Raw genomic sequence first — 23783 nt, forward strand, 5'->3', positions numbered from 1 at the left:
AGGGTGCAGAACCTAAGTAAGTACATTTGTCTTGACTTCAACAGAAAGAAGCTGTAGGTCTAGGCCCCCTTCCGCACTTCTAATCACAATGGCAAATGAAGCTCTCTCCTCACCAAGGCTCCAAAGAGTGAAATTAACCCAATATCAGGGGAAGTATCAAGCCCGCTGGTCTCCTGAAAATCAATGTATACACTATTTTCATCAGAATGTGTGGGTTAATCGTCCCTATCATCATTGCCAGGTGATGGCAAATTCTGGAAGGAATACAAGCTAAACGCATGATGGAGCCTCCGAGGAAGGCTCTCTGGTAGAGGAAGTGTTTTTTGTGTGAGTTAGAATGTACAGGAACCAGTTGTACTGGAGTACAGTCACAGTGCAATCTCAGTTGGGGTTGGTAGGGGCTTGATCTCTGGCACCAACAAAGTTCTGCCTGGTGTCGATGAAAAAGCTACCAACGCAGGTCTTGGAGCCAGAGTGGAAGTCGGCACCGGAGTCAGTGCAGAACCCAAGGCAGGTTCAAAGGGTACTGAAAGTGCTGAAGGCAGACAAGCTGACAGGAACCTAACTATAGGTCCCTACGGATCATTGGGGCCTGAGAGATCCAGAGAGAGCCGGAATATGCAGTATGGCCACCTTAAAGGCCTTGACAAGCTGCAGCATTGCTGACGGCCAAGGAAATTTAGGGTGTCGGGGACGAGTTGTGGAATCAGCTCCTTAAGTGGGAATCGTGAGTGAAATCAATTGGCACCTTGCTGCCCTCTTGACTTCTCTTTACACAGAGAGTGGTGGGATGGAGGCGAGTCCCACTTCAACTTCCTATGCTTCTTCGATTTTTAATTTGGACGTACTATTGACTTCAACCCTGAAGAAGACCTGTCAATGAAGAATCATCAAGAGTAGGAACGGGTTTGTACCCTCAACATGGAGCAGGAGTGGGACTTGCACAAGATCCCAGACTTCTTTTGGTATTCAGCGCCTTATATTTTCCCTAAAGCAGGGACATTGTTCACTTGCACACTCGAAAAGAGAATTTTGAAAGGATTCATCACCATAGAAAACAGGAGCGGTGCTCCGGATCTGTATGTGGCTCTGTCACATCCAGGATGGAGTGAGGCCAACGCGAAGCTGGATAAAGGAACTTGAAGGCGCGAAGGAGCACTCCTGTGAAAGCTTCTGGATACAGGCTAGGGGTTGGGGAATTTTCTAGTGCTGTGTGATATTTTTGTATGTATATTATATTAAGTTTTCCTTATGTCTATATAAACAATGTAATGAAATATCATACCAGATATGTGTGTAGACAGATTCTTTTTTTGACACCCAGTCCACACCCCATATTGCCATTTTGCGTTATTTCTATCAAGAGTCTTTTTGTATTATCCCACAGGAGCCGTTGTTTTCCTTCTTAAACTCGACACCCAGGCTCCCAGTGAGTAGGGTTCCCTTGTTCCCCCTTCCAGGGGAATATTCTAGTAGCAGGAGCAGCAGTATCTATCAGAATCTACATATAATAATCAGGGAAATGTTACAAAAGGGAAATGCAATTAAAAGTATGATGATATCAGGTAAATACGTGATTGAATATTTTAAATCCATTTCACAAGAATATTTTAAAGAATTAGATCCAGGACATTAAGCTCTAGCTGTAACTAAATGACTACAAAACACTGTAATCTTTTAGAATACTGAGGCACTTACCAATGTTTTTTGTTCATTAATATTCGTCACATACCTTTCTCGCAATGCTGGGTTTCTCAGGGCTGCAATGAGGGGCATTGTCCTTTTAAACTGATCTATCTTGTTCTTTGATGTCTCCACCACTTCCCAGTTCTTTTCCTTTAAAATGGAAAATGTAAACAGATTCGGACCAAACAATGCACTACAAAGATTTTAGTTCAGAAATATGGCAACATAGGCTACCTAAGAAAAAAATGGCTTTTTCCCTGTAATATTCGATATTTACACATAGAAAGTTTTGACATTTTGGAACAGGTATCACTCCACTTAAAAAGAAAGATTGTGCTTGGAGTTCAGACAACGGAAGTGGTGTCAGGTACTTTGTTGGAAAAGCTTGCTGCTCTTCCGCGTTCCACCAGTTCATTACTTGTGGCTGCACCTCCAATCACAACGAGGAACCCTTTGCTTAGTGTAGGTAGGAGGTGCTTATTATGAATGTTCCTCACAGGCGGAGTTATTCGTGAGTCACCATAACACTTGCTTGCGTTTTTTTTCTGCTCCTAGTATATGTCCCTCCTCAACATATAGGTAGATCTCCCAAAGCTACTAACCACAATAAAGCAGTGTAACATGAAAAAGCTAACTCTGCTGACTTATCTCGTTCTCTTGTATATTCCTCTTGTCCTGCTGTCCTCTTGAACATTGGACTCTGATATGGGATGCTTCTTGTGGCCGTTGCTGAAATATGATGAGTCACCATAATTTGTTGGGGGGGGGGGGGGAGGTCTACTATATGCCTAAATAAAAGAAATCTTCCTGAAGAATGCATATCTATGGCTAGGGGTTTGTTATGGCAGCAAAGTCTGATGCTAGAGGCACAGCGCATCAGAAGTAGGATCTATTAACCTGTAACTACAGTTCTTCATTCAGTATTGGTATCTTTCACAGATTCACAGATTGAATTATTCCCTGACATCAGTCTGCAAACCCTTGGTGGTCAATCTTAACTTAGCAGTATTTGAAACACAACAACTGACACTAAATATACATGGAAAACAAAACAACCAGAGACCACAAGTAGACCATCCACCTCTTTTTATGGCAGAAATCAAACCAATCAGGTAGAGTGGCCCAGAGTTCTTAACCTCCTCAGAGGCATCATCGGACCAGTTTTCTAACACTGTATAAGGCAGCACCTGCATAACTTAATTTAGGACACCTATAGATCTGTTACAGCAACATCAAACCAGTGTATACCTGTACCCTGGCCAGTGAGGTGGAGGAGCTCTGTGTTTTAACCCTCCTCAGAGGTACTAAATGTCAGATTTTCAAAGCCCATCTGAAGAAACTACCGGTAGCCTAATGAATGGAAAACAGGGTGGGCGTATGGGAATCTATGAAAGATACCTGTAATGAAGAACTACACTTACAGGTAACTTTTGCTTCTTCAGCATTCCATACGTCATAGATTCATATGCTTTTGTGTGCTATGGACATGCTACACATGTGCTTTGCACTATCGCTCAGGTGCTAATGACATATTCATTACGTTCTAGAGGTTTAAAAAAACTTTATGAGCTAAAGAGGGAGAGCTTCCCCTTCAGCCTGAGAGTTTTTTCTGTTATTTTAGTAATGATCAGTGTGCTTAGCGCACTGATGTCATCAAAGTGAAAGCAAAAGCCGCCCAAGCCTTTCAGCTTCAGCTCCTTTCACTTCTATTGTTGTTCGGGGCATACCTCAGCCCCCAACATTTATTTTGAAAGGATAGGTATTGTTGGAGAGGAATAAACCTCCCCTTTTGAAACGCATCATAACCCCTATGTATCCTTGCTTGGTGATCATCACAGGAGGGAATCCCAAAGCAAAGATCCACCCACTAGACATCAGGGAAGGGAGAGTATCCCGCAAGACAAGGGCAAGTGCCCTCCACCATAAAAAATAGGCCATTTAGTCTTTCTGCCTCCCTGTCGAGCAACTGTGTTCTACCCCCAGACTGTCCCATACGAGGGAAAGAAAGCGGACAATCATCAGGGTCTAACAAAATAAAAGGTAGAGGTAGCCAACCATGACATTGGGCTGTGCCCCCATCTCCTAGATACCTACAGACTTTCTGACTCCCACCTCCTGATGAAATGAAGACTTTGGCCCCAATCTGCCCCTCCCAGGGGAGTGGTACGGAGGGGTCAGAAAGCCCTCTGCACAGCATATAATAGTTTCTTATTTTAAAAAAATGGGTGGGGTGGCTTGTCTTGGGATGGGCTATGCCCTCACTCCCTAACACTCACAACAGTATTTCTGCCCTCACAGGAAGCACAATAAAGGCTTTATCCTCAAGTGTCCCCCAGGGGCAGAAAGCCCACTAGACACCTGGAATTATCTTAAAAAATATAAGTGGGTGGAAAGGCCCACCCAGGCATCGGGCCATAACCCCACCATTAAAGTGCCCAACAGGTATCTGCCTCCCTCCGGAGTGGTGAGCCTTGTTCCTAATTTGTCTCCCTGGAGGTACAGTAAGCAAACTAGACACAAGGTATCTTTATTTTTCTTTACAAAACATATAGGGTGGGGGCTGCCTGCTCAGGCACTCACTAGATCCCCACCCCTAAAGGGTGGAACAGTGAGTTGCACCATCAGGGGGGCAGGTTTGATGTTTTACTCCAATGAACCCCTCTCTATGGTGTGAGAAGGCCCACTAGGCACCAGGAATTATTACTAATCGCTCTCTTTTTTTTTTTACAAACAAATATGGGGCAGGTTATTAGGCCTGGACCCAGTCATGTGATCTGTGATGTCACTGACCATATCATGAGTGATGTAATATGTGAGGTCATAAGCAGTGCATTGTGGGGGCGTAAGTTATAGTTAGCTCAGGTAACAATAAGAGCTGAATTTCACTGGTTTTGTACAAGGGGAATCTGAGCCTAACTATAACGACCTTTTGTTTTTTCAGTGAATTTCTATGTTTTTTAACTGGTAGTCACGTTGCAGAGTGGTGGAGAAAGGTATGGCCTCTGAAGTCCTCACAGCAATCATGCTCTCTGGAACCTACTGGAGATAACAGGAGGGGTAGGTGGCCCCCAAGGACATTCTGGAGCCAAGGGGCCTTAATCCCCCAACCAGCAGGTCACCAGGAGGCGTGTTTGCAGAGTGGTAGAAGAAGGAGGTGTGGCCTCTGAAGACCTCTCTTCAATCCCACAGTGTGGGACTTACTGGAGGTAACAGGAGGGGTAGTTGGCCCCAAGGACCCTCTGGAGCCAAGGGGACTTCATCCCCCAACCAGCAGTGCGCCAGGAGGTGCATTGCAGAGTAGTGGATAAAGAGGGTGTTGCCTCTGACGACCTCTCAGCAATCCTGCTGTGTGGTCCCTACTGGAAGTAACAGGAGTGCTTATTAGCCCCCAGGGACCCTCAACAGCCATGGGTTTGTTATCCCCCAACCAGCAGTGTGTCAGGAGGTGTGTTTTCAGAGTGGTGGAGAAAGAGGGTGGGGCCTCTGTCGACTTGCAGGTCATTTTTAAAATGTGGTCCCTGCGGGCTCCCCACCTCCTGCGGGAGCCTGCATTGCTTTGACAGAGAGGGAGCTGCTAACAAGCAGCTCCCTCTCTTTCAAAGCAAATGTGCTCCACTTTGAGCAAGCAAGAGCAAAATGCTCTTGCCTGCTCAAAGCGGAGCACAGTTTGCTATGGTATAAGCCATAGCAAACAGCTATGTCCGGGGGGTGGGCACCCCGGTACATAGCAGGCTGCAGGAGGAAGGGGCCGCGCGCGCCACCTTTTTTTACAATTTACACCAGGGAGGTGGTGGCTCCCGGGGCTGCGGGAGGGTCTGTGCGCCCCCTCTGCATTTAATGTCACAAGAGCCCAAGGGAGGAGGCGGTCCCTGGGGCTGGGGTCCGAGAGGTCCCCCTATTTAATAGGTAAAGAAGCCCGAGGGGGGGGGGGGGGGGGTCCCAGGGGTGTGGGGATGCTGTGCAGGCACTCCCCGCATAATTTAAAACAAAATCCCTTGGGCGGTGGGGGTCTCTGGGATTTCATTAAACCCTAGGAGGGGAGCCTCATGTGCCTTCCTCCTTTATTTTTCATAAGCCCCTGGGATATGGTCCATCCCGGGGCTTTCTTTAAACAAAGCAAGTTGTTTTATTTTTTCAATTTTGCAGCGAATATGCGGATTTATCTGCAAATATGTGGCAAAATGTATCTCTTTTTATTGCCCATATCTGGGAGGTCAAAGCATTCCTACCCCTGCCCCCTTTTCCTTATTTTTTACTCTTTTTGTAAGACTCAGCTTTAAGCTGTCCCAAGATGGCTGCCAACATTTCCTGGTTGAAGTGTTGGCAGCCAATCAAATTTCAGTAGGATCAGCGAGTCCACTGCAAGGACTCGCGTAGCCAGATATCTATATTTTAAAACTTAAATATCTCTAAGACTACTGAGTGGATTTACACCAAATCACATGAAAACACTTCTTAGACCAACATCTAGCTTTCTGCCAAAGTTGGTACAATTCCCTCAGCGGTTCGGGCTGTAGTCGTCTTCAAATTCCCTATGAGAAAATGCATAGGGAAAATTTGTTTTGGGACCACCCTCTTTTCCTTGGCCCCTGCTTGACGGATCACCCCAAAACTTTCAACACAGCAGCTAAACCTAAAAGGGGAAAGGTTTCAAAGATTTCGTGAAGATTCGTCAAGAGGTACCAAAGTTATTGGCAAAACAAAAAATGCTTTTCCGGTGGTAGCATGGTCCTAACAGTAACTATCTACTGGTGACCACAGGCTATCAGGAAAGTTAGTTACATTTGAATACTGTCCTGGCCTTTGGTGTTTGCAGAGCCCCTCTGCTTACGTTGCTGTCTTTCTCCTAATGGTCATCTTCAATATTGAGCAGCAGGTTGATTTTTGGGATTGTATCCCATGTCTGCAGGGACAACAAGTTGTGGAAGGTCCTGGCTTCAAGGAACTCTGATTGTACTTGTCTTATATAATAAAAATAGCCTTGCCTCATCTGTATCTTTATTACTCCTAAAGAGACTACCATGTCCGTCTTTATGGCCTGCAAGGCGTCATCATAATGTTTGTCAAACAAATGCTTGCCTGTACATGGAAAGTTGTGCATCATGCACTAGACCTCAAAACAAAATGTAGTGCTACCTAGCCAGCCAAGATGGATCCCGTTGCCCTCTGATTGAAACTGGTTTTAGAAGCAGCCAGTGATGCATCTATTAGGTGGATTAAGTTTTTTTCTGCTTCTCTTAATATGTACTTTGTTTGAGCTTGACAAATGTCTGAGAGTTTGTCGATGTTTTTAGAGCGATATAATTTTAGAGCTACCCATCATATTTTTACTGCTATTGCAGCAGAGACTCCAATTCTGTTCCTCAGGGTAAGAAACGTCTTGCTCTTTATGCTTCCAGGGACACTACATGGAGATGAGGGATTCATGAGTAACTTTGCACTGCAGTTGATATAATGGAGTCAGCTTTAACTTGATTCAGAAGACACGCACGAGTTGTGCCAGGTGACTTGCATATTTTCCATATTTGCCAGCCTCAAAATTAGAGTGGAACCTGTAGTTGGGTTGCAAATGCATGACAGGTCTTCTTCCCAGATGTAATTAAGGATGACCCAGACAGTCCTAAAAGAACTTTTATTGTTTACTTTAAAATAAAATGATTAATTTTCCAAATGTTTGTTCGAGTTCAAATTTTGTGCTAATCTGTCAACCAAAATGTTGAAGTCTTAAATATCATTTGCTGGAGAGTCTGTAGGAGCTGAGTCTTGGCTGGGCTGTTCAGCTGGAACACAATCTTTCGAAATATTGCTTGTCATTCCTGGAATTATTGTCTCATTGATGGTGATCATTGTCATCATCACCATTACCATCTTCAAGATCAGCACTTGAAGGCATGTTTTGACTCAAATCCTGTCCGGGTAAATCAGAAGGTGGACGTGTAAACACTTTTGATGGAGGAGGTAGAGCAAGTGGATGAGTGGTTTGAGCACTCCAGGGTCTGCCACTGGAACCCCGGGGGACTGGGCAAGCTGGAGGTTACCTGCTATAAAAATCCATGAGTACTTGAACCATTAATGTCCCTGAACTTGGTGACATTTTCATCTCTAAGGGCCATCCATAATATTATGGTTCTTTGTAATCAAATGCTTCTTCCTCTTCTGAGTCAGCAGATACATAGTGGATATCAGGGTCATGAGGTCGCTCTGCTTTGGAGGCAACTTAAGAAACCATTTTGACATATTAAGATATGTGATGTTGGCTGTCTTACCAAGATTGCTGTATCCTTCACATGCACAGATGCAGAGGACACATTGTCCAAAAGGTGTGCAGGCATTTCCTGGAAGATGCATATTGGTGGCAAAAGCTGCAAAAGTAGGTAGCATGCATCGAATTGTTGTCAGGGGCAATGCTGTTATAATCTGTTGTCAATTAAATGGGTGGTAGGTTTGGGGTCATTGCAGTTGCTACCAGGACAATTAATGCTATTTAACTTACAGGTGGAAGGTGGAAGATGCTCTGGCATTGATGACGGTGACTTCGTCAATGACAGTGTCTTGCTCAATGATGGGGTCTTCAATGTCAGTGGCAGACCTACCTTAGTCAACGAGATGCTAAGTGGTTGACCTCATTGTAGTCAATGATTTCATACTCTGCATTATTGAAATAATGTTAGTCATCATCGTGGACAGTGTGTTTTAAATGGCAGATTTCTTTCCCTTACTTGTTGTAAGTTGCAGAAGCTAGTGATGAATTCTTGAAGATGACTGGGCTCTGTATTCAACTACTGGAACCTCGCCATGCCAGAGGAATGCACTTTGCACTTTCAAGGCAGGCACAGATTGCTTTTGGTGGGAGGTGTACAAGGCTCAGTGAAAGTACCTGTGGCAGGAACATTTATTCTAGCCACAACATTTTTTGTGTTGGTCCTCAGTAGGATCTTCCTTGTCTCACAGACCTCACATAATTTGCAGAGGGTTCTTGGATGAAAAGTTACATCACCTTTCCAGCGCACAGACAAGCATACACTGCTAACCTGAGTGAGATATAGGTCTTTTCTAGAGATAAATTTCAAAAGAACGACCATAAGATTTCTTGTTGCCTGATACAATGCAGTAGAAAATCTGACAGTCTGAGGACTCTGAACAGGGTTGGTAGTCTGGGTCCCTCCACCTGATTGTTTAAGCTTCACAACATAAAATTAGGTGAATCGGCCATTTGTGCTCTACAGAAATTTTTCTTTTATTTTCAATGTCAACTGCTATATTGAGATACTTGTATGAACACGCTGATTACCAAGGAATGCCAGACTACTGCTGGGGGAGTAATTCAGTAGAGAGGTATAGGTGCCTTCAAGGGAGTTTGTTTAAATAACAATTAGTGGTTCAAACTAACTCAATAGGATAATTTAATAATCCTTATAAGAAATGTATTCATCAAAAGTAGATTATTAGATATATATAGCTACTATTTGATCAAAACACATATACAATACATAGACAACAAGCACAAAGGTGTATAAGAAAATAGAATTTATCAAGTGGTAAAAAAGGTCATTGATTTCATATACAGATATAGATAATTCAGAGTAGATTAGGTCTGCAGGTAAAAAGAAGATATATTAATAAATGACTCAACAGAACCTAACAACACCTATCCAAAATCTAAGTAAATAAAACAGAACAAGGATGAGGTGAAAGTCGACGTTCCGGTCTCCTAGATAACACTTTCTGAGACCATCTTCACATTTTGATGTGTAACTATATATAATTGTATTTCAGATTACACTTGGTCTCATACAGTATACAATTGACACCAGTCCTGAAGATGGTCTCAGAAAGTGTTATCTAGGAGACCGAAACGTCGACTTTCACCTCATCCTTGTTCTGTTTTATTTACTTAGATTTTGGATAGGTGTTGTTAGGTTCTGTTGAGTCATTTATTAATATATCTTCTTTGTACCTGCAGACCTAATCTACTCTGAATTATCTATATCTGTATGTGAAATCAATTACCTTTTTTACCACTTGATAAATTCTATTTTCTTATACACCTTTGTGTTTGTTGTCTATGTGTTGTATATGTGCTTTGATCAAATAGTAGCTATATATAGCTAATAATCTACTTTTGATGAATTCATTTCTTATAAGGATTATTAAATTATCCTATTGAGTTAGTTTGAACCACTAATTGTTATTTAAACAAACTCCCTTGAAGGCACCTATACCTCTCTACTTAATCACCCAAGCCCTCAACGGTATTTTGGGTTGCTCACTGTTCTTTAATCGGGGGAGTAATTCAAGCATCTGAATCTATGTAAGATACAAAGTTGGAGAATAGACAGTGCCTCCGGCACCGCTGCACAATTTTAGAAACAAAAAGATCACTGTCTGCTCCCCAGTCTCCAACTCCTCCAGTGTTGACTTCAGGAATGATCAGGAAACACAATTTACTAGGAAACGCAAACGAGTGCCCTAGAGGCCCTGACCATGAGTCAGGAACACCAGAGGCCAAGCAAACAGGCATAAAGCACCTCTTAAGTGGGGGCGTGGACAAGGATGGCAGCAGGAGACATGGCGACAGACTCTGGAGCCTTGTAGATTAGGGGTTGGCTTGCAGTACACACTGGTGCTAGATTGGAGTTGAAGCCAGGATAGCTACAAGTCCCTAACAGCTAGAGGGAGGGAGATGTGGGAGCAAGTATTTTTGGCAACGACAGTGGCAGAATGATTTCCCAATTATGCACCTCAATGGAGAAACTCTATAATACCTCCTGTCAGAGACCAAATACTCAGTGTGAGTGTCTGTAGATGCAAGCTTGGAGGCAGCGACTGCAGTAATTTGCTACAGTCTCACCAGGAAAACACACAATGAGAGGTTTGCTTGAGGAATGACAGGGTGATGCCAAGAAAGTGCGATACTACCCCAGACATAACAACCTCCAAGTGCTAATACAAGATGCTAAGAGCAGGCCAAAAACTATGCCCCTACACCTGCAGAGCTGGGGGGTTACTTTCAAAAGCCAGCACCTTAAAAGCTCCATCCTATCTTGATAGAACACCCCCTCCATATGCCCCAGGACTAGTACCTACAGCAACATTCTTGCCAACCTAAAAAGAGGTGCCATTGGTTTAAAAAATCCCTTCCAAACACCCCTTGCCCCATCACCCCACTATCACCTAATAGATTGCATCTGTACACTTCAAATGCACTGCCTGATCAACATCTGGACATGAAGCACAAGAAAAGCGATTATAGATGGTGATCCCTACAGCGCTTTGTGATGCTTTAGCTTAGTCTTACTTCAGCCTAGGCGTGTGAATGGATGACAGAAACGGTGGAGGGGATGGCCTAATGCCATATCGGTGACAGAGTGACTGTGCTGATCCCTTTTCATGGTTATTTTCTACATCTTAATACCTGGCTTATTGCCTTTTGATGAGTTCTTCAAAGGAGAACAGAAGAAGTGTATCACATTATGCTAGGTTGAAAGTCCCATGTGCTAGGTCCCGCTGACAACCTTCTTCACTTCTCATTTTCTCATTCTGGCATGTCCAGTATGCTTTCTTGTGTCGGAGACCTTTGCCACAACTCTCAACAGGTGCCAGGTGCTCTGCAATAGTTCTGTATGTGATCTAAAGCAGGGTTCTAGATTCTATTGGTTGTGGATGGTAGAGGGGATCCTTTCTGAATGTGTAACTACTGATTACATGACCAGGCCATAATGCTATTAACAGTTGCTAGTGCCTTATCTTAAGACCTTTGTGCTACAGAACCTTCTACACGACTTGCAGTAGGGAGACCTTTTATTAGCCCCCCCCCCCTGTAAATCAATTTAATATGCCATGACTGGATTCCTGGTGCCCCTGATCGAATGTTATGAGTGTGAGAGTGCTTGGGTACATGAGAGGTTGGGCATCCCTTGGTTAGTCCCTCAGATGTGAGCAGCCCCCACTAAGACTGTAGGGTGCTCATATGGTTTAGTTACGGTGGTTTGCTTTAAAGGATGTTTATTATGTAGTAGATATACATCTAAATATGGATTTTTAAATTAAATGAACTATGGCATGATATCAGAATTGATCATTCTCAATTAAATATAACAGGGCTTGATCCTTCAAGAATACCAAAATATGAACAACTGATAATATGCATGCTTGAGCTTATCCACAGAAATGAGAAAGAAACATCAAATAAACTTGCAAAGGAGTACATCTAAATTTCACTTCACATACAGTGTGCCCTTTGTAAAAAGGAGATAGGATGCACCGCTGAATGTGTGGTTTATTTGCCAAGCTTATATGTTCTACACTCTGGGCTACTAGGGAGGGAAGACTCCAGCAAGAGCAGCTTCTTCTCCAGTTTTGTCTGGCAGCAAATACATAATGCAGCACCACAGAAAAGTGACAGCTCCCCAATCACAAAGTGCCATGAATTTGTGGCATACTGAAAACAAAAATACACTTTGTCAGGATTGGCCCCCACTAAACTCTGCGATTAACTTTGTATCTGAGTAAACAGATGGATTTTGGCAAGTAACCCACAAAAGGACAGTACGTGACCCTTGTAGCATCCAGTGTTCCCCGTTGTCTTGAAGAAAGGTCTACACATTTGGGCAGAGGTAGAAGAGGAGCAGAGTACAATGTGTAGCTCTCTCCTCTTGAGGTGTAAAGACCATACCCCTGTGCTTGAGGAAAAGATCTGTACTCCTGACCCTGCTGAAGACGGAGGTAGGCTGGCAGTAATATTAGGAACCTGCATTGACAACATCACAGCCGGTTAACAAGCTTTCCACTTTACTGCTGTAAGCTCCTCAGTTCCTGACATCAAGTATTATTGAGGGCAGTTAATATGACCTTGCAGCTAAACCTTGCCTTGTTGGCCCATTACCCAATGTGTAATATTGCAGCCTGAGTATAAAGCTCATACCCTAAAATCCTGTGTTCCAAGATCAGATGCTGTGCACGACCACTTGAACAAAAAAGATTAAAACGGTTTCCCCGTTTTCCTGTGCACACCACCACTAGTATTGCTGAGCACAGTTGAGTTACAAACACATATTGATAATGACACTTAAATATTGTAGAGGCCATAAAAACCTCTTAAACCCATCAAGCATGTTATTTTCGTAATAATGAATGCTTTACATTATTTTTAAAAGAGTAAGAACATTTGGACATTACACATTTTATCTGTAATATGACTGCCTGAACGAGATACTCCAACTCACACCACCTCCAATAGTAAGCCTTGACTGTTGACCTAACTACCCCCTGAAATTCAGCAATTCGGTAAGTTTGCTGTAGTATCTGGTTACAGTGTTTTTAAGGACAGTAAAATACTTGTAGCAAACTATTCTTAAGTCACACAGTTCAAAGAAATCTGTTATGATTCGTGAGAACACAATCAGGTTGTGCCTATGCAATAAGATCATATGATGACAGGGGCCTATACAAAGGCAAAGAGAGTACAAACAACACTGTATTCAACCGCAATTTGTTTACATTGCTGCTCAGTTGTTACAACTGTGTCATATCTCACAATATAACTCAACACACTACACATTCAGACATTTGTAGGATTGTCGGGTGGGGCCTAGAACTATGAAGCTTCTGGGACCTGGGATGCAACTGCTATAAAGGAGTTGAGAACTGCAAAATTTGCATAACCTGAACTTTGCTTTGCCATGTCAGAGCTGAGGCTTCAAGAAGTCTAGAGACCATGCTTATCGGTTTGCTTGTCTTGGAGAAAGTCGGCTATATAAGTTATCAGACTGTGAGATCTGAGTAACGCCAGCTACAGCATCCATCTGTATTTGCACGTGCCTCTCTATGCATTGTCTGAGCGTCCATGCATACCTGTATGTGAGGTATCTACTTGTGTGTACACATGTATAACAACGTAAATTCACTACAATAAATAAAACATTTACCTACAATAGGCCAGACCGAGTCGCTTTGTCAATGACTGTTTCGAGAGTACACTTGGGCCACACAAAAATACAAAACAATAGAGCAGAAGGACCAGCTATGGTGAACAGTAGAAATGAAAGATTAAGTACATCAGTTAGCAGATAAGAGCATAACCCATCATCCGTTACCTTTGTTTAAAAAAAAACTCTTTTAGCATACCTTTAGTTCACGCCCCATTTTCTGCAGTTTCCTGAACAACACAGAGGCAATATTCTCCATGTTGTCCGTCTGTAGGGTCTCGAAACGACCCACCTTCCATTCCGCCCAGTGGGTTTCCCACTCTTTTGTGGCTTCCCACACCTGTTGTATGGCATCCAGGTCCTAGAGGAAGGGGTTAAGAGAGAATTCATGTAACTGTGGGAGAGCTCTTTTCCATCGTGGCATTCATGGACTACTTTGTGGTCTTTATCTGCTTGATCAATCAATCAATCAGTAGATTGGTAGACTGCTACTTGTCACCCATGAAGGTATCTAGGCACTTGATCAATATTAGTATGAAGTTTCACAGTGCCTACAATTGACGGGATGTTCAGTTCACTGGTACTCACCTCTTCTCTAGATGAAACATAACCCTAATTCTTAGATATTTCTGCACAATATGTTTGTTTGGTATTTTATTTGTACTTACCTTAACAGCCGAGCAAATCATTGCAATACTTGTCATTTAGACTAACTGTAAAAGAGCTCTTCAATTTATCTGCCTCTTTTTTCTTCTCTGCTCCCCCACCACTACCTTGACTTCATATCACATGCTATCCTTCCCACAAGGCATCATTCCAACTTAAACAGCATCACCAAAAGTCTGTATCTTACATGAGACACACTAGGAAGTGTAAGAACATTAAACTATCCCAACTAATGTTTCCTTGTATGCAAGGGTAAATTAAATGCTTCAGTCCAGGTATTACTTCTGGTTTTATTGCTTCCCAAAGCTGTTACGACAGGACAAATGTGTAGCAACTACCATGCATTTCTTCTCACGCCAAACACAACAATGCTGAGGGCTATGCAATGCTTTAGACCTGCATCAATTCCTTCATTAATAAGGTACCTATCAGTATAGTTGCTCTGATTAAAGGCAGATGAGTGGGAAGGAGTAGGCTGGAAGAACAAATTACTTACGTTCGGTAACGCTTTTTCTGGTGGATACAGTACCTGGCTGTGGATTCCTCACCTTGTGAATATCCCCTGCGCCAGCAACATTCAGGAACTTTTGTAGCTCTCCACACCGACGAGGACGTACACGACGTCACAGAGGCACGACTCCGCTCGCGACCTCTCTGACGTCACTGGATCCATAATAGAGCCTCGTCGGCGTGATGACGTCAGTTCTGCCCTTTTTTCCGTGCCCCCGAGGCACACGGACGGACCGACATAAATAGGTACAGTATACACAGTACACAGTATTCAAACTAACACACACAGTGTGAAATCAATGCAGAAAGCAAGAAGAATTAAACATTTCCATTGAAAGATATAATCATAAAATAAACAGTTCGCAGGTATAGAAGAGTGGACAACGGGGAGGCGGGTGGGTCAGTGAGGAATCCACGGGCAGATACTGTAACCACCAGAAAAAGCGTTACCGGAGGTAAGTAACTTGTTCTTCTGATGGATACTTCTGCCAGTGGATTCCTCACCTTGTGAATAGAATCCCACAGCAGTCCCCACTCCCGGAGGAGGGTGCCCACTCCTCTATACCAAGAGATTCTGAAGGACAGAATGCGCAAAATGGCCATCCTTCCTCACTTCGGAATCGAAGCAGTAATGCTTCGCGAACGTGTGGAGGGAGGCCCAAGTTGCTGCTCTACAAATGTCCTCAACAGGAACACCTCTAGATAAGGCAGATGTAGAAGACTTTGCCCTGGTAGAATGAGCTCTTAAACCTTCTGGAGGTTCCTTACCGGCCAAGGAGTAACACATTTTGATGCACAAGACAGTCCATCTGCGAAGTGTGTGCTTGTGCACCGCTCTGCCTTTTCTGCAGCCAGCAAAACCCACAAAGAGCTGGTCATCGACACAATAGTCCTTAGTTCTGTCAAGGTAGAAGCTCACCGCCCTCTTTGGGTCCAAGCGGTGAAGCCGCTGATCCTCCTTGGAAGGGTGAGGGGGAGGATAGAAAGAAGGAAGGGTAATGGACTGCCGCTGATGGAAGGGAGTTACCACCTTAGGCAGAAAAGCAGCCCTGGTCCAGAGTACCATTCTTTTAGCATGAATGGTCAATAATGGGGGTTTCGAACTCAGAGCTTGAAGCTCACTTACCCTCCTTGCCGAGGTAATAGCAACTAGAAAGACCGTTTTGAAAGACAACAGTCTTAAGCGACACTTGTGCAAGGCCTCAAAGAGAGAACGCATCAAGTAGGTTAATACAAGAATTAAATCCCATTGAGGCACAATAAATGGAGTGGGCGGAAATTTGTTTGTAAGGCCCTTAATAAAACGTAACACAATAGGAGATTTAAATAATGACGGCTGATCTGGCAAACAAAGGAATGCAGACAAAGCCAACAAATAGCCCTTCACAGTAGCCACCGCAAAGCCCTGCTGGGCTAAAGAAAGAGCCAAGTGAAGGATGTTGGATAAACGGGCCCTTAAGGGGTCAATAGACTTCTCTCCACGCCATGAACCAAATTTGGACCACCTATAGGAATAAATCGACTTGGTGGAATGTCGCCTGGCCGAAAGAATAACATCCACCACGCCAGGCGGGAGAGAGAAAGAATTCAGATTGCCCCGTTCAATCTCCAGGCGTGAAGGTGTAAGCTCTAGAGGTGGGGGTGTAGAACCTGCCCCTGCGACTGTGAGAGGAAATCTGCCCTGAAAGGGAGACGGAGCGGAGGGCACGAGGAGAGGTGGAGAAGATCCGTGTACCACACCCATCTTGGCCAATCCGGGGCGATCAATATGACTTGGGCCCGGTCTTGGCGAATCTTCCCCAGAACCAGAGGAATCAAGGGTATGGGAGGAAACGTGTAAAGGAGTGAGAGCCCCAACTCAACTGAAACTGGAGACTGCAGAATGACAGGCAGTGAGCATTCTCGTGAGTGGCAAACAGGTCCACTCGAGGAGTTCCCCACATCCGGAAGACGCGACAAACCACTTCCGAATGAAGCCTCCACTGGTGGTCGGCTGAGAACTACCGACTGAGGCTGTCTGCACGTACGTTTAGAACTCCAGCCAGATGATTTGCTATCAGACAAATCTGATGATCCCGAACCCAGGACGAGAGACGTAGAGCCTCTCTGCAGAGACAATGCGACCCTACAACCCCCTCTGTTTGTTGACATACCACATCGCGGTAGTGTTGTCCGTTAGGACTTGAACCGACTGACCGCGAAGGGAAGGGAGAAAGGCCTTGAGCGGCAAACGTATTGCCCGTAATTCCAGAAGGTTGATGTGAAGGAACCTTTCCTCTGGAGACCAAGGACCTTTGATCTCCAGGTCCCCCAGATGAGCATCCTACCCTAGAGTGGGTGCATCCGTTATCACTGTGGCCACCGATGGAGGAAGATGGAAGTTTTTACCCTGAGTCAGATTGCCCTCCACGCTCCACCAAGACAGATCCGCTGCAGCTTCTCTGGAGATTCTCACAGACTCTTTGAGATCTCCTTTGTGCTGATACCACTGCCTGCGGAGGCACCACTGGAGCGTCCTCATGTGCCAGCGTGCATGGTTGACCAACAGAATGCAGGAAGCAAACAGACCGAGCAGACGAAGGACCTTCAGGACTGGAACGACCGCTCCATTGTAAAACAAGGGAATCATTTCCTGAATATCGAGAACCCTTTGAGGAGGAGGGAATGCTCGACAGACAGTAGTGTCCAGTACCGCCCCTTTAAACAGGTTGCGCTGTGAGGGCACCAGAAGAGACTTGGGTACGGTTATCGAAAAACCCAATTTGTACAACAGCTGGGTTGTCACCTGCAGAAATGACACACCTTCTCTGGCGACTCTCCTTTAATCAGCCAGTCATCTGGATAGGTGAAAACTGGAATCCCGATCTTTTGAGATGGGCTGCCACCACGTCCATCACCTTGGTGAAGACTCGAGGTGCAGTAGTAAGTCCAAACGGGAGGACCACAAAATGATAATGTTGCGACCCCATCGGAGATACTTCCTGTGCGACTAAAAGATCGGGATATGAAAATACGCGTCCTGCAAGTCGACTGACACCATCCAGTCCTCTTGCTGCAGCGCTTGAAGAACCTGCGCTAGGGTGAGCATCTTGAACTTTTCTTGCTTCAGAAAAAGATTCAAGACCCTGAGCTCCAGGATTGGACGGAACCTGCCATCTTTCTTGGGTATCAGGAAATACCGGGAGTAGCATCCCTGACCCCTTTCCTGCTCTGGAACCACCTCTATCGCACCTTTTTTTTAACAAGGTTAGATCATTCTCCTGCAGGAGAAGAAGGTGGTCCTCCGAGCAAGCTCCTTGGCAAGGAGGGTAATTTGAGGGAATTCCCGAAAGGGAAGAGCATACCCATTTTCTACAAGACTGAGAACCCAACGGTTTGCAGTGACCAATTCCCAATCTTGTAGAAAATTAGTAAGCCGACCCCCCCACAGGACCAACATGATCCAGAAAGGGTAATCTAGGGCTGCTTTGCTGTGGTAAGAGGAGGGGAGGTAGAAGAGGAGGAGGAGGTTGGGCGACTTCTGTTCCTGTCCCTATAAGACTTATATAGGGTGTTCTGCTGCTGCTGCTGAGGTTGTCTGTATGTCCGAAAGGACGACCTACCAAAGCCCCTTAACTTCCTATAAGAAGAACCCCTAGGATGTGTCTGCAGACCCAGGGACTTGGCTGTAGCCTCGCTATCTTTAAATCTTTCCAAAGCTGCATCTGCCTTTTTCCCAAAAAGTCCAGAATCATCAAATGGGAGGTCCAAAAGAGTTGCCTGGACATCCTGAGAAAATTCTGAAGACTTAAGCCAGGCACTCCTTCTAGATGCAACCGCAGACCCCATTATACTGGCTACAGAGTCCGCTTTAGTAAGGCCACTCTGAATCACTTGTTTTGCAGCCGCCTGAGTGTCAGACAAGACCTCATCAAAGTTCTTTCTGTCATCCTCCGATAACTTTGGGGCCAGTTGTTTAGCAGAATCCATCAAGGCATGGATGTATCTGACCAAAAGGCAAGTGGCATTGGTGGACTTAAGAGCCATAGAAGATGATGAAAACAACTTTTTAGCAGTCTGATCCAGCCTTTTAGACTCTCTGTCACCTGAAGTCTGTGGAAAAGCCCCAGCCGATCTCTTTGAGCAGGCAGCTTGAATAACTAAGCTCCCAGGAGCAGGATGAGAGGATACAAACTTCGGATCTCCTGGAGCCGTCCTATATCTTCTGGCAACTGACCTTGAGACTGCAGGAGCAGAAAAGGGTTTTTGCCAAACTTCCATAATTGGCTCAGTAATAGCTTCATTAAATGGAAGTAAAGGTTCAATTACTGCAGAAGGAGAGTGAAGTACTTCCATCAGAATATTGGATTTAAAATTCCGTTGTCGGGAGTTGCAAATCCAAAAGATCAGCCGCCTTACGAATCACAGTGTGGTAAGGAACTACATATTTGGTGGGAACCTCTGAAGGAGAAGAGAGTTGCCATTTTGGTGATAACTCCAAACCACTTGCCTGTCTTAGGTCTTCAAAAAAGTCCTCTGAATCTTGAAGTTCTCCTTCTTCGATCTCATCCTCCGTATAATGCTGCTCCTCCAGCAATCTCTGTGCCTCCCTTCTGGACCTTATCTTCGGGGCCAACGGAGTCGCACATGGTGTGAGAAGGTGGCCTGATATGCAGTGGTCACTATTCTAGTGAACACTATGTATCAGTATCAGTGTGGATACGAGCAGTCTAAGGCTAAAGACTCGAGAGGGCGTGTTAAGCCAGCTGTTATACCACATATACTGGTAGGGAGAAAACGAAAGTAGATTCTGACCCTTGGATAGTGAGGCTATGCTGGGGCACCGAAAATCCGAAGTTACCTAGCCCAGGGGCTGCAGCTGCATAGGACTCAAAAGACGTCAGGAATCCTCGTTGACGGACCAGGAGCCTGGAAGAAAGAAGTTGCTGGCAGGCGACCAGTGAAGAAAGTTCGGTGGATCCAAGCCTGGATCGATGGAAGATGACACCTGAAAGCAGAGGGGACCAAGTTCGAGACTACTAGCCAGTAGTCAGTGGGCACCAGGAGGGCACCGGATGGTAGCCACCTCGACAAGGCGTGTGGGTGACGCTGGGCTCGGAGATCTCACGGACCAGGAGGCGTTGTCGGCGACCAGGAAGGAGGATCGAGCTGTCCCATGAAGATAGAAGCTGTCGGCGTCGCTGGACCCAGGATTGGGCAACAAAGCCTTGGAAAATTCAAGCCCACGCAGTGGACCTAAAATGGCGTCTGGAGTGGACCAGGAGGGTCCGGGGTGCCTCTCTTCAAGAAGGAAGCAAGGGCCAGTCGGGAGCAACCAGACCAGCAGCAGTGATGTCGTCGGGCGTCGTTCAGAAGGCCACAAGCCAGCCGGCTAGTAGCCAAACAACGCGGTGCACAGCAAACAGCAGAAGGGCCCCACGCCGATCGTGGAGATGCAGGGAGGCTGATCTTGGGTGCTGGAGCTGCGCAGGGTTGGGGCTTCTCGGACCCCAAAGCACTCACCCGTGGAGGACACGGTGGGCTTGCAGTAAAGATGTCGTGCAGTCTTGGCGATCGTCGGTCCCTCGAGGTCTCGTCGCACTCACGGTTCTCAGCTTGGCTGTAGAGGTGAGTAGAGGTCAGAGGCCAGGGAAGCCGGGTCTCGTCGAGCTGGGTCGTCGGATTCGTGATGAAGGACTTGCAGCAGACCGCAGTGTTCTTTAGGATGGTGCCTGCGGATGCAGGGTGACTACTCCTTAGCCACAAGGGAGAACCTTGATGAAGAAATCGTGAAGTCCTTTCGAAGAAAGTCGTGTCTTGATTCCAAAGATGATCTAATTTTAACAGGGGGCCCGCTCCCATCTTTATACTAGAAAAGGGGGCTGACCCGGTGACTAGGTCCTGCCTATGGGTGGGACTAGGAGGGGGGTGGTTACACCCCTCTGCCATGCCGGACTTTCCCCAGGCCAGGGGCTGGTGTGCCCCTGGAACTGGTTCTGACCGGCCTATGCGTAGTGAGCACCGGGGTGCCACTCAGCAGTCACCTTCCTGAAAAGCCCTGCCTACCCAGGATACACAAAACCATGTCTGGGACGGTGCTAGCACCGCCCCGGACAGGAAACCCTTTGTCCAGGCCTCCCTCGCTGGAAGGACTCCCAGCAGCAGGAGGTCAGACTCGTGTCTGTGGTGGCAGCATCCATTTTGTGGAGCTGAGGCTTCAGTTAACTTTAACCGGGGTTCACAGTTACATCCATGTCGTGTCCCTCTAGAAGGGTGGAATGCTAACCCCGCCGCCAGAATTGGCGAGGGGTTAGTATTCCAATTCGTATGACACCTTACTCGACATGTTTTGATAAAGCAATACCAAAGTTAGCATTTAACCGCGAGGATTATAATGCACTTAAGAGTATATGGTATGCGATATCATGGAACAGCTATTAGGACTTGGTTCCGCAAGCTGCAGACAGGCTCAGCTCATGCCAGAGCACCATCTCACACGATTCCAAGCACTCTGCCTTCAGGATTGTCAAGGCCTGCCATAGGAGTGACTGATAGGAATCTGTGTGTCCATTTTAGGGTTAGGTATAGGTATACTACACCTACAGCAAAGGGTGATTACACGACTTTGCCCCAGCTGTCATGCAGCCAGTTGTGTCAAATTTAAGAGGCCAGCCAGGGGTGGCATAATACATGCTGCAGCCCCTGGCAGCCCTGGGTACACCTATGCCCTGAGTTACAGGGTCTGACAAGGTGGCCCAGTACCAATTGGTAAATGCACCTAGGGTACATGTGGTAATTTAGAAAGAGAACAGCCAGGCTGTGGGTCTGATTGGCAGGCCCACAGCCAGAGAAAGTCGTAAACCAGTGAAACAAAAGCAAAAAATCTGGGTGATCATAGGATTGCAGACCCTACTCTCCTACATGACCCCCCCCCCAAACTTTGGGACAATAAGCTAACCTTGACCAGGTGAGTCTTCTTGTTCTAAGTGGAAATATCTGGAGAGCCCATCGGCATTGCCATGATCAGTACCAGGTCTATGTTCCACTGTAAAGTCCATCCCCTGTAGGGAAATGGACCACCTAAGCAGTTTGGGGTTTTCACCCTTCATCTGATTTAGCCACAAGAGGGGCTTATGGTCGGTCTGAATCTTGAAGTGAGTGCCAAACAAGTATGGCCTCAACTTCTTCAGGGCCCAAACCACAGCAAAGGCCTCCCTCTCAATAGCTGACCAATTCTTCTCTCTAGGGGTCAGCCTTCTGCTTATAAAAGCAATGGGCTGGTCTTGACCATCAAAATTCAGTTGAGAAAGAACAGCTCCCACACCCAACTCAGAAGCATCTGTTTGGACAATGAATGGTTTGGAGTAGTCTGGACTCTTAAGGATAGGTGCTGTGCACATGGCCTGCTTTAGGTCATCGAATGCTTTTTGACAGCCTGCTGTCCACTGAACCTTTTTTGGCATTTTCTTACTTGTCAGTTCATTTAATGGTGTCACAATTGAACCATAGTTCCTGACAAACTTTCTGTAGTATCCAGTCAGGCCCAAGAAAGCTCGAACCTGAGTCTGGGTGGTTGGAGGAGCCCAGTCCCTGATTGACTGTATTTTGCTCTCCAGTGGCTGAACCTGGCCTCCACCTACAAGGTGGCCCAGGTATACAACCTGTGTCTGCCCTATCTGGCACTTGGTGGCCTTGATAGTGAGGCCTGCTGCTTGCAGAGCCTCTAACACTTTCCTCAGGTGGACCAGGTGATCCTCCCAGGTGGAGCTAAAGACAGCAATATCATCTAGATATGCTGCACAGAAGTCATCCAGCCCAGTAAGGACTTGATTCACCAACCTTTGGAAGCTGGCAGGTGCATTTTTCAGACCAAAGGGCATTACCACGAATTGATAATGCCCACCAGGGGTTGAAAATGCTGTCTTGGGCTTGGCATCCTCAGCTAACCTGATTTGCCAATACCCAGCTGTTAAGTCAAATGTGCTTAAGTAGTTGGCAGAAGCCAATCTATCTATCAGCTCATCTGCCCTTGGTATTGGGTGGGCATCAGTCTTAGTGACTGCATTGAGACCCCTGTAGTCTACGCAAAACCTCATCTCTCTCTTACCACCCTGGGTGTGAGGCTTTGGCACTAGAACTACTGGACTAGCCCAAGGACTATCTGAGGGTTCAATGACTCCCAACTCCAACATTTTCTGCACTTCAGTTTTTATGCAGTCTCTAACATGATCAGGCTGCCTGTAGATTTTACTCTTAACTGGCAGACTGTCACCAGTGTCAACCTCATGGGTACACCAATTGGTCTGACTGGGTGTCAGAGAAAACATATGTCTGAAAGACTGAAGAACCTGTTTACAGTCTTTCTGTTGATGTTCAGAGAGGCTGCCACAAAAGACAACACCATCTACTGACCCATCATCAGGATTCTGAGTGAGCAGGTCTGGGAGAGGGTCACTCTCTTCCTCCTGTCCCTCATCTATGGCCATGAGCAAGCTCATGTCCTTCCTGTCGACATATGCTTTGAGCCTGTTGACATGGAGTACCCTGTGGGGACTCCTGGGAGTTCCAAGGTCCACCAGGTAGGTGACCTCTCCCTTTTGCTCAAGAATTGTGTGGGGCCCAGACCATTTGTCGTTGAGTGCTGCTGGGGCCACTGGCTCCAACACCCACACCTTCTGTCCAGGCTGATAAACAGTCAGGACAGCCTTTTGGTCATGCCAAGCTTTTTGAAGTTCTTGACTGGCCTTAAGGTTTTCAGATGCCTTCTCCATATACTCAGCCATCCTGGAGCGGAGACCAAGTACATAGTCCACTATGCTGGTTGCAGGCTTTTTGAGAGGTCTCTCCCATCCTTCCTTCACCAAACACAGGGGGCCTCTCACAGGATGCCCATACAAAAGTTCAAAAGGGCTGTAGCCAACCCCCTTTTGTGGGACCTCTCTGTAAGCAAACAGAAGGCAGGGAATCAGGACATCCCATCTACGCCTGAGCTTTTCAGGTAGTCCATGAATCATC

General features: G+C 45.8%; 1 protein-coding gene across 1 annotated transcript in view; it reads right to left on the reverse strand.

Moving 5' to 3' along the window:
* The window catches only part of DNAH2 (dynein axonemal heavy chain 2), a 2538822-nt gene that overhangs the window by 1621127 nt on the left and 893912 nt on the right, over positions 1 to 23783 (reverse strand). Inside the window, exons 25-26 of the mRNA XM_086946066.1 lie at positions 13813 to 13974; positions 1733 to 1836 (exon numbers count right to left, since the gene is read on the reverse strand). Coding sequence (XP_086802192.1) covers positions 1733 to 1836; positions 13813 to 13974 — 266 coding nt within the window. The remainder of the gene's footprint in view (positions 1 to 1732; positions 1837 to 13812; positions 13975 to 23783) is intronic.

The sequence above is a fragment of the Lissotriton vulgaris genome, chromosome 12, assembly GCF_964263255.1.
Source record: "Lissotriton vulgaris chromosome 12, aLisVul1.2, whole genome shotgun sequence".
Classification (NCBI taxonomy): Eukaryota; Metazoa; Chordata; class Amphibia; order Caudata; family Salamandridae; genus Lissotriton; species Lissotriton vulgaris.